The 12,303-nt window shown below is 42.9% G+C and overlaps 1 protein-coding gene across 11 annotated transcripts in view; it reads left to right on the forward strand.

The window, feature by feature from the left end:
* Positions 1-12,303, forward strand: part of znf438 (zinc finger protein 438) — a 221,783-nt gene that overhangs the window by 191,111 nt on the left and 18,369 nt on the right. For all 11 annotated transcript variants that reach the window (XM_078233454.1, XM_078233471.1, XM_078233407.1 and 8 more), the window contains one exon: positions 69-2,205. In XM_078233454.1, the coding sequence (XP_078089580.1) occupies positions 69-2,205 (2,137 nt within the window). The remainder of the gene's footprint in view (positions 1-68; positions 2,206-12,303) is intronic.

Consider the following 12,303-nt stretch of genomic DNA (forward strand, 5'->3'; position numbering starts at 1 on the left):
AAAATAGCATTCACCTTGAAAGAAATCTCAATTGCAGTGGATGACTTATTGTGTCCATTTTTCAACAGATACACAAGGATCTTCAGCCACTATGACTTGCCAGAAGAGAAGTTTGCAGACCAAGGGTCATTTCAGAACCATTGCTCCAAAAGTTATTCCATCACCATTGGGAGCATCTGTTTCTTCCATGTTACCTCATTCGTCCATTAGTGGAATTTCTACTGGACCCACTGTTTCATCAGACATTCAGACAAATAAATTTGCACCAAACAATGCAAAACCTATAATCATGCCTGCTCGGAGCTATGCACTGATGCCTGTTGCTGGTAAAGAGGGAACTTACTCACTTGTAGCCCTGCCACAGGTTGCTGCAGCTCCTCCGCGAGTATCCTCAAAGGTCGAAAAAACGGTCATGGCCTCACCCGCTGGCCAGGCACAGGTTTCTCAAGCATGTACACCGTCAGTAGTAACATTTGGACAGACAGCACCTCACATTGCTGTCACTGAACAATTGAAGTTACCAATTCCTCGCTATCAGCCTGTGTGGGCCAAGCCAGCCATGAAGCAGGGAGCGGTTTCAAAACTGGCAGTGGTGAAACCAAGTAATCTTCAATGTCGCACTAGTACGCCAGGAGTGACACCAGTACAGGTTCAACCAACCACAGTGCCCAGCCGTTCACAAATTCATCCAAGTGTGGTAGCACCTAAAACTGGATTGTTGGTTGATGCAGACAAAATAGGACCTGTACCCGCTGACGTCACGGCTCCTGCCTCACTTCCCCAGCATACAGATGTGATGCTCGGACAATGTTCCACACCCAAGTCTGACGTGTTGAAAACAAATGAAACAGTTCAACCAATATCTCTCAACATTTCAAACAGTGTGGACAGACACGTGCCACCCCCCAGGGCAGCAAAAGTTTCCTTTAAACCCGGCCTGGATTCTCTGTCAGCAACATGCAACCTTTCAACGTGGTCTGTTGTCCAAACTGACCGGCAGTCCCCACTCATCACAAAACGTACTGGGCCAGTTGGTTCTGTGCCAATAATGCAATTTAGAAATTCTGTTCAGTTCATTGCACCTACCCCTGCACCAAAAGGCAAAGTTCCTATTTTACCGTACTCTCGAGTGAAAAACACCATCTTTCATAATCCTAAGCAAAATCAAACTACTTTTACAACACCATCGACCCAATTCAAGTCTGGAGTCCTCACTGCAATGTCAGCTCATGATCAGCCTGGAACTGCTGAAATGTCGAGGAATATTTGTACGGTTTCTGATTTTCACAGAGACAGTGCTCACAAGCCAGGTGGTCAGATGCCATTTATACCAATCGACAGTGTCAATCCGAGTACATCAGAAAAGGGGATTATAAATAGACTGAAGAAGCCAAGCAGCAACGTACTCGAGCACAGATTAGTAAGGAAAAGAAAGATCACGGATAATGTGACCATTTCTAAAACGAAAAGATTTGAGACCTGTAATCTCTTGAGCAGAATGCAGGAAGATGAGGACAAGTTGAAATCTGATAGTTCTCCTCGGGAATCTGGTACTTTCAAAGTGAGAGAAGAAAACATAAAAAGAGCAACAGATGAAAATTCAGACAAAACAGCGGCAGTGCTAAAGAAGTTTTGTAACATCATGCCCAAGCCTGTGGCAGTTACACAGGCTGTAGCTCCTTTAACATTATCTGGAGGGATGGTTGCTATTCAGAACCTCGATAGTTTAAAACCAGAGACTGTACCAAATGATGCAACAATGAGCAAAACTGGTAACTTTGTGCAGGTCGCCAGTACATCTGCCTTCTGCAGAAACTTGCCTGAGCAGTTGGTTTTGGATGAAAAGGCATATAAATGCAATGTTTGTAGTCGAGGATTTCAGCTTAAACATCACCTTCAGGATCATTTGAATATTCACTCCAAGAGCAGGCCTTATTGCTGCCGCATTTGCCACAAGGCCTACAGTCATTCAGGCAGCCTAAGCACTCACATGAAACGGTGTCACAGTGAAGTATACCGCAAGAAGCTCATGTGTTGTGAGTTCTGCGCAAAGCTTTTTGGACATATTGGAGTCTACTTTTTTCATCTGAAAGAAATCCACAAGGTCTTAATCAGCAATGAACTTTCTGACAGCTCAAATAAGAATAATGGAAATGCAAAGGAAGGACAGGTGGAAGCTGCACATTGTCTGCCTCTGTCAGACAGGTAAAGTAGAAAAAATATTTTAAAAGTTTTCTTGTGGCAATACAGATATACTTCCCAAACACGCTTGTGTTTACCTTATTGTGAGAGTAGAACTGATCGTTTTCCTTTCTGTTTTACAGTGGTGCTTTCTTAGTCAAGGAAAAATACAATGTTATTTCAAGGTTCAGTTGATGAGTTTACTGCTGCTCTACATCATTGTTGCAATGCCAGTTCCTGTTAATATTTGTTCAGTCTTGTCTTGATAGAACCATTGAAGTCTACAGCACAGAAGCAATCATTTGGCCCACTTTGTTTGCTGGCTCTTTCTGACAATAATGCAGAAGTACTCCCATTGCCTCTGTTACTTCTTAATGTCCTCTGTCTTCCTCTGATTCAAATATTTATCTAATTTTCTCTTCAAAGATGCAGTGATTTTTGACTCATTCGGTCCCTGTAGCTAATCATTGCTTGCTCCAACAATGCTCTGTGCAAATAATTTTTTCCTTACCCTTTTTAGGGACAATTATATATTGAATAGTCCTCATAACTGGTTGCCTAACTGGAGAAAATAGTCTTTCCCCCTTCAATTTATCAGACCCCTTCATAATTTTAAAAACCTTTAGTGAGTCGTTTCTTACTCTTACAAATTTTTTCTGTAAATGCTTCCTCCACCTCCTCCTCCTCTGCTCAAGATAACCTATCGAGATGAGGAAGGCCCAGATTTGATTCCTGCACTGTGATGAATGGATTGAGTGAAGGTAATGGTGCTACGGTTGGCCTCAACATCTCTGGTTTGGTGGGGTAAAATTCGTCAATCTTCCTGCTCTTACACACCGTCCTGTCACATTTGCTGGCAACGTATATGTGGGGATCATGTTAGACTTGACTCCAATGCCCTCCACAGTTGAATAGTCTGGCTCATGTATGAAAAATGGCTATTTGGGTGAATGTCAGGGGAGGAGAGATCCAGAGCAAGGAGAAATGTAGAAGTTCAGTCTCCTGTCATAATGATTCTAGAATAAAACTCAGTATCAAAATCAAGTTCAACACCTGCATCATTTGTATTGTGTATTATGTTAAAGATAAGCTGATACCTGATGGGTTTGTGTCATTGCAAACATTGTCCTCATTTTACCGACTTCTTTTAAATGCACCATGCATCTTTTCTCAGTTTGCCCAGGGTTGGAAGCAATGACTGTTGATGTGAGCTGTAATGCATGTTGAACAGTTGATTCGATCACAGGCTCCAATGAAGCCTTGCACTCATCGCAACAATTGAAAAGATAATAGTGTTTGTTCCTGACCCATCAAAATACTCTCGTGACAAGTTCTATTCACACTAGGAAAATTTTATTAACGGAAACAAGCCACGCTCCAATATAAAGTTGCCTATGAAACCAGTACAGATGTACTTCCCTCTGTCTGTTCCATCAAGCCTCAGTTCCACCATCCCTGGGTGGTTTGCAGTTTTATTTGGATTTGAGTGAACAATTGCAAGAATGTTAGCAACATGTGAAAGCAGTTAGTAATGTGTGGTGGCCACATGCTAAGAAATGGGCAAATATTTAAGCTTTTCTATGTACTGTAGCATATTTTAGTGATGACTTTTTTTTCCCTCTCCTGAGCTGCACCTTGATGTTGAAAAGGACATTGGTAAATAGTCCTGTTGCATCAGTTTTCTGCTAACCTTTATGTGGATCATGCAACCTTGCCGTCACTGCAAGCATTAGTAATGACCTTGTAAATTTCCTTTCCAAATTATTCCCCCTCCTCTACTATCTTGGGATGTTGGCTAATTTGCATACTGCCATTCCATTATTGCCATTCGCCCTCTGCTACCGAGATGGAGTGGCAATTCTTCCTGTGTGAGCCTACACATTTACTATTGTCATGCTACTCGACAACAGGGCTGAACCTGTCCTTGCCAGGTACACTACTGGCAGTAGTCACTGGATGTGTTTTGTTTTCTCCTTTTCCTTAAGTAATCCTTCTGTGCTGAAGGCAATCAAGCTGAGACAGCGGGAAACTGCACTATGTGGATTATGTATGTGATGGAAAGTAGGGTCGCTAACCCTCCCGGATTGGCCGTTGTCTACTGGATTTGCCATCAATCTTCTGGCAGCTAGTAAAAGCAATCGTGAGATTTTAAAATGACGTTTCAAACAAATAAAGCTCATAATTCGTACAGATCTGGCCAGTTATCATTCATTGGAAAGGGTGATCTGATTATGTTTGCAGTGTATGACATAAAGCATGAACCGATGTGTACTGCACTCACGAATATTACTGTTCTGCCTGTTTTCCCACTGGCACTGAGCCTCAATCTCGAGGCGAGGGAAAGCTGGGAGCGAGCGATGTTGCAAGGGTATCATAGCCTAATAGTATTGGGAAGTGTATGGTTGATTCCTCTATCGGGTATCCCGGCGACAAAAAGCATTGGGAGGTGTCTTCAGTTGTTTTAACGTGTGTCTGTCCTCAGGGAATCAATGTAAATCGGCAGCCCTGGTAGGGTAGAACGGATTTCTCCCTCTGTACGTTTTGAGTGGAAGCTGCTCCCAGTGGGATTTCATTTTGGTGGGGGAGGATAATATTGATTTTCATGGGATTTTATCCAGGCGGGAATTGGAAGTATTTCCTTGTTTTTCAAGTCTCCATTTCAGGACAAGGTGAACCTCAGGGCAGTTCATTGAAATCCTGCATTATTACCAATTTACACAGAGTTACAGTGATTGGACAACGTTGATTTCTCAAGTTCGCTCTATATAAAACGAATATATTTGCCACTTTGTAAAAGGTAAAGTTATAGTTGCCATAGTCCTAGATGACCATAGGAAGCTCTCCCCTTTGAGGGGGGGGGCTGACTGGTGGTGATTTAACCTGAGGGTCACCATACCTCAGGCGGTTTGAGGGGGGGGGGGGGGGGGGGGGGCAAGGTGAGGTTGAGAAGTTCATGAATAAGCTAAGACAGTACGGGAATTGAACCCACGCTGTTGGCATCGCTCTGCATCACTAACCAGCTGTCCAGCCAACTGAGCTAAATCGACCCCCAAAAATATGGACGTTCACAATAGGAATATTCCTTCAGGGATTTGTTTTCCTCTCTTGTGCTCCCTTAGAACCCACTCACGCCACCCCGCTGGCTTTCCGTGATGTCACTTCCATCAACATCTTCCAGAATATGTCCAGTTAGAGTTGGCAACCTAACTGAAGCTTTTTTTTAGCATTTTGGTGAATATTTGTTCACCTGATATAATGATTGCAACCATGGAGCAATTCCAGATGTGAAATGGTGGCTTGAAAAATGAAGCTTACCCACTCTTGTCCAAAAATGCACCTTTGTTTACTGTAGTGTGACCTTTCCACTTTGTTCTTCAATTACCCTCAAAGCATCTGAACATTGTTGCCAATTTGCATCAAACTCTGAGCAGTTCTATGATGTGGATTGGGATTGCTCTCATTTATTTCCCATAGGGATTCTTACAACTTTGCGAGGAGGCTTTTGTCCCTTTGTTACAGGCCAGATTCATAATCAAGTTGCAAAGTTCAGTTTGCTAACTTTGTACCAAATAGTGAGGGGGCACTCTGAATCCTTTTTTGGTGGGAGAGATGGGGAGGGCTGCAACATGCACACACTGCAGCTAAAAATGGAAACACAAAAATCAGCACAGCAGCTTAATCCGATCAGTGCTTCAAAATGTAGGCGTAGTTGTCTGCTGGTGGCCTATATCTTTCATGTGAAGGGGTTTCTTAATCAAGCAATGGTTTTGTGGTTGGTGACAGAGGAATGTCACTTGCTGTTCATCGGGCTGACAGTCCTCCATAGACTCTTTGCCACACAAAAACCGGCAATTTGTGGTATTTTGAGCAAGTTTTAGTGCTGTACCTTATACGGGGGATCTAGGACCTGTGTAAACAGGGCAGGTAACAGCATGACATGACTCTTCGACCAATCAAATTGAAGAATTCTCACTGAGTCCTGTAGAGGATAAACGAAACTATGAATTTGAATATTTAATTCAATGTAAAGTCATGTAAGAAAAATGAAATAAAGAGAAGGGGAATAAAAGATGGAATTAAGCATGAGAGATTTAAAAAATCTCCAACAGTAAAAAGCATTCTGAAGAAACTCCTTATTGAGGCCTTTAAGAAAAGTTTTGATAGCGTGAGTACAGAAAGAATGTATCCACTTTTGAGAGAGAGAGTATAACTCAAAGCCATCAGTATGAGACAGTCAATAAGGTATTCAATAGGGTGTTGAAATTACTTAACGCAAAGAGCAGTGAGAATGCGGAACTCACATGGTTGAAGTGCTTCATACAGATGCATTTGGAGAGGCAATGAAATTCAACTAATGTTGTGGGGACCAGGGTTAGAATCCCGCCACGGCAGATGGTGGAATTTGAATTCATTAATAAATACCTGGAATTAAGAATCTCCTGATGACCATTAAACCATTGTCAATTGTTGGAAAAAACTATCTGGTTCGCTAATACCCTTTAGGTAAGGAAATCTGCTGTCCTTACCTGGTCTGGCCTACGTGTGGCCCAGAGCCAGAGTAAAATGGTTGATTCTCAGCTGCCCTCTAAACTGGCCTAGCAAGCCACACAGTTCAAGGGCGACGAGGGATGGACAATAGCGACGACGCCCATGTCCCACGAATGAATAATTTTTTTTTAAATTAAAGAGAGGCTAGGCAAACCTGTGAGGGCGAAGGGAATCCTGTAGGAGTTTCCACTGATGGATTTAGATGAAGAAAGACAGGAAGAGGCATAAATGTCAGCATGGAGTGGTTTGGCTGAATGTGCCATACATTCTATGTAATCCACAGTGTGTTAGTTCTACTCGTCAATCCAAGCTCAAATTTGATTTCACAATTTACAATATTGAAATCTGGATTAATGTGTTCTGGGCTGCTAATCCAGTACCACTAAGCCACCATCCTGTTTGAGGGATTCTGTTTAACCCAAGGCATAAAGTGCAATTAATCTTGTCAGTCACTTCTGATAACATAGTGGGTAGGTGCTCTGCACAGTGTGTGGTACTGAATCACACAGACCAGGGAAGTCCGAGATTCATTCTCTGATGAGTTAGCTAACCTTGACCCAGGCATCACCCACTCACTGGAAAGTGCATGTAATGTCAGTTATGTAATTTTGGTCCAAAACGATCAGCTTAATGTCCCCTCCCAACACTTCAGAGAAAGGACAACATTACTGGAATTGTAGGCTTTGAAAATTTGGACATTTTTGCTCATCCAATAGTGTAACTTGTTAATGTGGTGATATTAGTGTATAGCAGGATGTGGGTTTCTGTTTGGGCTCCCCACCCCTCTGCACCATGGAAGTTACCTGCCTTGCCCAAGCTATCAGTGAGGCCTTGAGCAGGGGCTGAACATTTTCCTACAGAGGCGGAAGGGAAGTGTGAAGGCAAGTCATCTTGAGCCCTGGGAGAACATAACCTGTCTATTCCTTGATCTCAAGAGTGTGAAAATCGAGAATTGCAGATTTTAACTTGATTTTATCTTGTTTCAACTGAGGTGTAAAAATAACTTATCTGAAAGTTGACATCCTGTGGAGTACCACCAGTTGATTTTAATTGCCCTTAAAACTCATTTTCTTTTCTTTTAAAATTTAATTAAGCTAGCATTTCATTCACATGCAGAGGGATATTGGAGCACTTCACAGGGTATTGGACAGAGTGGTTACCAAGCGAGTGGGTTAGCAATGGGTGAAAGTGCAGTAAAGGAGAAAGATCTTTAGGATACTACTGAAAGCAGGTAAAGAGACAACATGGTGCAGGTACTGAAGAACTGAATTCGAGGGTGGTGGGACATAGTGGCCAAAGCAATATCTTGTCAAAGGAGCAGAGGCGGTGGGAAGGGAATGACCACTGAGCATCAGAGGATGCAAGCTTTGTGGTTTGAAGAAATCAATGCACGTCAGAAAATGGAGGGATTTTGGAGGCTAGAATAAGGGTCTTGAAGCAGATCTTTAATTACAGTGTGCTAGACTTGTGTTCTGATGTTTTGGCTGTGAGCCAACGGACTTGATTTAGAGTAAGATACTTTGGCAAATCAGTTTCAAATGCCCGTTCATCTTGTGCTCAATGACCCAAGTGCGTGAGTAAATAAATAATCCCTGGGTTTTACACTGAGCACTTTGAACCATTTCAAAGAATACAAGTCCTCTTATATGTATATTACTGTAGTGTAATGTACTAAAAATTAATTTTGGAGAATAATTTTAATAACTTATCTGGTTTCTTCCCCCGCCCCCCATGTTGTGTACAAAAAGTCCAAGTCATCACGAGGTGATTGTGGGTGCCACTGGGTGGGATGGGTTCCCATGATGGGCCATTGAAAGTGGCAGCACTTAAAAGGTAGCTTGTTGTTGTTTTAATGAATCACTCTCCTCACACTTGCACCCCTCCCTTGATAGTGAGCCTTTAGTGAGTGCTGTCAGGCTATTCCACCATGGGGCTATCACAGCCAAGCATGGTGCTGCCCTCAACTGAACCCAACATTTTCCAGCAGAGATCCCTGGATAGTTGGTTTTTCCTTAAATCCCTCTCCAGTCTATGGGAGCTGAGTGGATTTGTAACATCTCAATTAGTATAGGCAGAGATTAATGGTGTCACTTTTTTATGGAATGTAGATAGCCAGAAAGGAAAAGTCAGTTATTTCAATCAGAAATGTAAATCTTAAAATTCTAAATTTTTAAAATTGTCCTAGCGCTCTTGATTCTAAACGTTAATCTGGTTAATTGAAGCCAATACTACTGAACATTACTTAATAACACAGATGAAGGTTTTGGTCTGTCTTACACTCATTGTAATTGTTTCAACCATCTAAAAAAGCAGTGCTAACCACTGTGCACCATACCGCCCCAACTGTCCAACTGAAGCCAGAAGATTGCCATTTGGGCAAGTGTGGACACAAGTTTTAAGAGTTAATTTTGATACTGTAATCTGTGGAATAGAAATCCTAGTTAAAAGTTACAAACATTTCATGTTAAATATTAATGCATTTTCTTTTTCTTCACTAAACATTCTTGATATGATTGGAAGTTTTAGGTTGGGGCTTAATGAGTGTCTGGTTGACTGTGTTATAAAAGGTAGCTGAGATAAGTTGCAGAAAAAAAAAATCCTCCCCTGTTCTAAACCAATATGCATTAGGTACTTTGTTCGGCAGAGTAGAATATATTGAACCTTCGAGGACTGCACTGCAGAATGCAATGCTCCCAAATTTGGCAGCAAATCCAATTATAAATTGTGATATGAGTTATTGGAGTTCTGACCAGGTTTAATTGAAAATTTTGCACAGTGTTTAAACATTTCCTCTTTAAAAAGGCTTTTCCCCCATCCCCCTTAATCCCTACCTTTCCTGGAAACTGTAACCTTTGCTGATGTATATTTCTACAGGCACCATCAGCATTCTGTTACTTTGCTCAGATGATCATGTTTCTTGTGCAAACTTTGACAGAGTAAGCAGCATTCTAAATTTGGTACGTTGCAAATTTATCACAGTCCACACCTCAATTACTTTAATGAAAGGGTGGCACAGTGGTTAGCACTGCTGCTCACAGCACCAGGGACACAAGTTCGATTCCAGTCTTGGGCGACTTTGGGTCCAAAGATGTGCAGGTTAGGTTGAATGGCCTTGCTCAATTGCTCCTTAGTGTCAGGGAGATTAGTAGGGTAAATACATAAGGTTACAGGGAAAGAGCCTGGATGAGATTGTTGTCAGTGCAGACTCGATGGACTGAATGGCCTCTTTCTGCACTGTAGGGATTCTATGATTCTATTCTAGGACTGTGTGGACTTTGCACGTTATCCCCGTGTCTGTGTGCATTTCCTCCAGGTGCTCTGGTTTCCTCCCAGAGTCCAAAGATATGCAGGTTAGGAGGATTGGCCATGGTAAATTGCCCCTTGGTGTCCTAGGTGTGCATAAGAACCTAAGAACTAGGAGCAGGAGTAGGCCATTTAGCCCTTCGAGCCTGCTCCGCCATTGAATAAGATCATGGCTGATCGTTTTGTGAACTCAGCTCCACTTACCCGGGCGCTCACCATAACCCTTAATTCCTTTACTGTTCAAAAATGTATCTATCTTTGTCTTAAAAACATTCAATGAGGTAGCCTCAACTGCTTCACTGGGCAAGGAATTCCACAGATTCACAACCCTTTGTGTGAAGAAGTTCCTCCTCAACTCAGTCCTAAATCTGCTCCCCCTTATTTTGAAGCTATGCCCCCTAGTTCTGGTTTCACCCGCCAGTGGAAACAACCTCCCTGCTTCTAGCTTATCTATTCCCTTCATAATTTTATATGTTTCTATAAGATCCCCCCTCATTCTTCTAAATTCCAATGAGTACAGTCCCAGTCTACTCAGTCGCTCCTCATAAGCCTCTCAACTCTGGAATCAACTTAGTGAATCTCCTCTGCACCCCCTTCAGTGCCAGTGTGTCCTTTCTCAAGTAAGGAGACCAAAACTGTACACAGTTATGCAGGTTAGGTGGATTAGCCATGCTAAATTGCCCCTTAGTGTCCAAAGATGTGCGGGTTAGATTGATTGACCATGCTCAATTGTCCCTAAGTATCAGGGGGATTAGCAGGGTAAATACATGGGGTCACGGGGATAGGGCATGGGTGGGATTGTTATCGGTGCTGGCACAATGGGCTGGATGGCCTCAAAGAACAATACAGCACAGGAACAGGCCCTTCGGCCCTCCAAGCCCACGCTGCTCCCTGGTCCAAACTAGACCATTCTTTTGTATCCCTCCATTCCCACTCCATTCATGTGGCTATCTAGATAAGTCTTAAACGTTCCCAGTGTGTCCGCCTCCACCACCCAGCCCGGCAGCGCATTCCAGGCCCCCACCACCCTTTGTGTAAAATGCGTCCTTCTGATAGCCGTGTTAAACCCCCCCCCCCCCCCCCCCCCCCCCCACCTTGAACCTATAACCACTTGTGAACGTCACCACCGACCTGGGAAAAAGCATCCCACCGTTCACCCTATCTATGCCTTTCATAATTTTATACACCTCTATTAGGTCACCCCTCATCCTCCGTCTTTCCAGTGAGAACAACCCCAGTTTACCCAATCTCTCCTCCTAACACCTCCTTCTGCACAGTAGAAATTCTATGTGCCTGAGGCACTCAGCCTCTGCAAGGTTGCGGTCAGTATGCCAGGTGACAACAGCACTGCCCTTGTCAGCAAGTTTGATAAAGTCGGGGTTGGTTTTGGTTCAGAGGGAGACTGGTGAGAGTGGATGAAGGGAACAGAGAAATTCAGACAGCTAACGTCACTGCCAGTTTTCAATGAAAAGATGAGGAGCAGGTAAGAGGGCAGAAGGAGAGGGGCCCAGGTGGAGGGAGATGGGTGAAAGGGTCTGTTAAATGGGTGGAGGACTCCTGCCCAAAGAAGTGATCATATAGACAAAGGCAAGAGAAGAAGATTCCAATGTCATGCCAAGCTCAATTCATTTATATGAGGATAAAACAGAGTTTATTGCTGGCCACTTCCTGTTTTTATCACAATTAGTTTGAGGTGTTTTTGTCTCCCATTTTTATAATCCTAGAGAAAGTCTTTGTGCCCCAGGACAGAGTTAGATGATTTAGTGTTTACTTAGAGCATTGGAAAGTGTTTGGCAGGCCTTTTCAGTGTTGCTTGTCAACACTATGTGTGAATGATGTCATTTGAGATGGCATCACTGATTATATCCATACACACTTCAACAAAAATTAGGTTTCATGTCTAAGGATATTAGTGGCAGATTGTGGTAGGATGCAGGTTCAGTACCTCCCGTCACTTTCTGATTTCAGCGGTGTCACTATGATGTGAGGATGCTCTGATCACTGAAGGAAGGAAAATTGAAGGGAGAATCACACCTGAGCTCATCTTTCTTTCTTGATGACTGATTAGAAGAGCAGCGTTTGACCTGAAGTGGTTCAGGCATTTGTCCTCGTGGTGTGACTGATGGGCTGTCGAGGTGAAAAATGGTTTTTAGAAGTTGAGTATAAGCACCTTTAAAAATAAAATGTTAGATTGTCTACCACCATAGCAGAAAAATTGACACATATTGCATCTGCTACAACGCGAATTCCAAAAGCTAGGTTTTCAGAAGC

Source organism: Mustelus asterias, chromosome 2 (assembly GCF_964213995.1).
Source record: "Mustelus asterias chromosome 2, sMusAst1.hap1.1, whole genome shotgun sequence".
Lineage (NCBI taxonomy): Eukaryota > Metazoa > Chordata > Chondrichthyes > Carcharhiniformes > Triakidae > Mustelus > Mustelus asterias.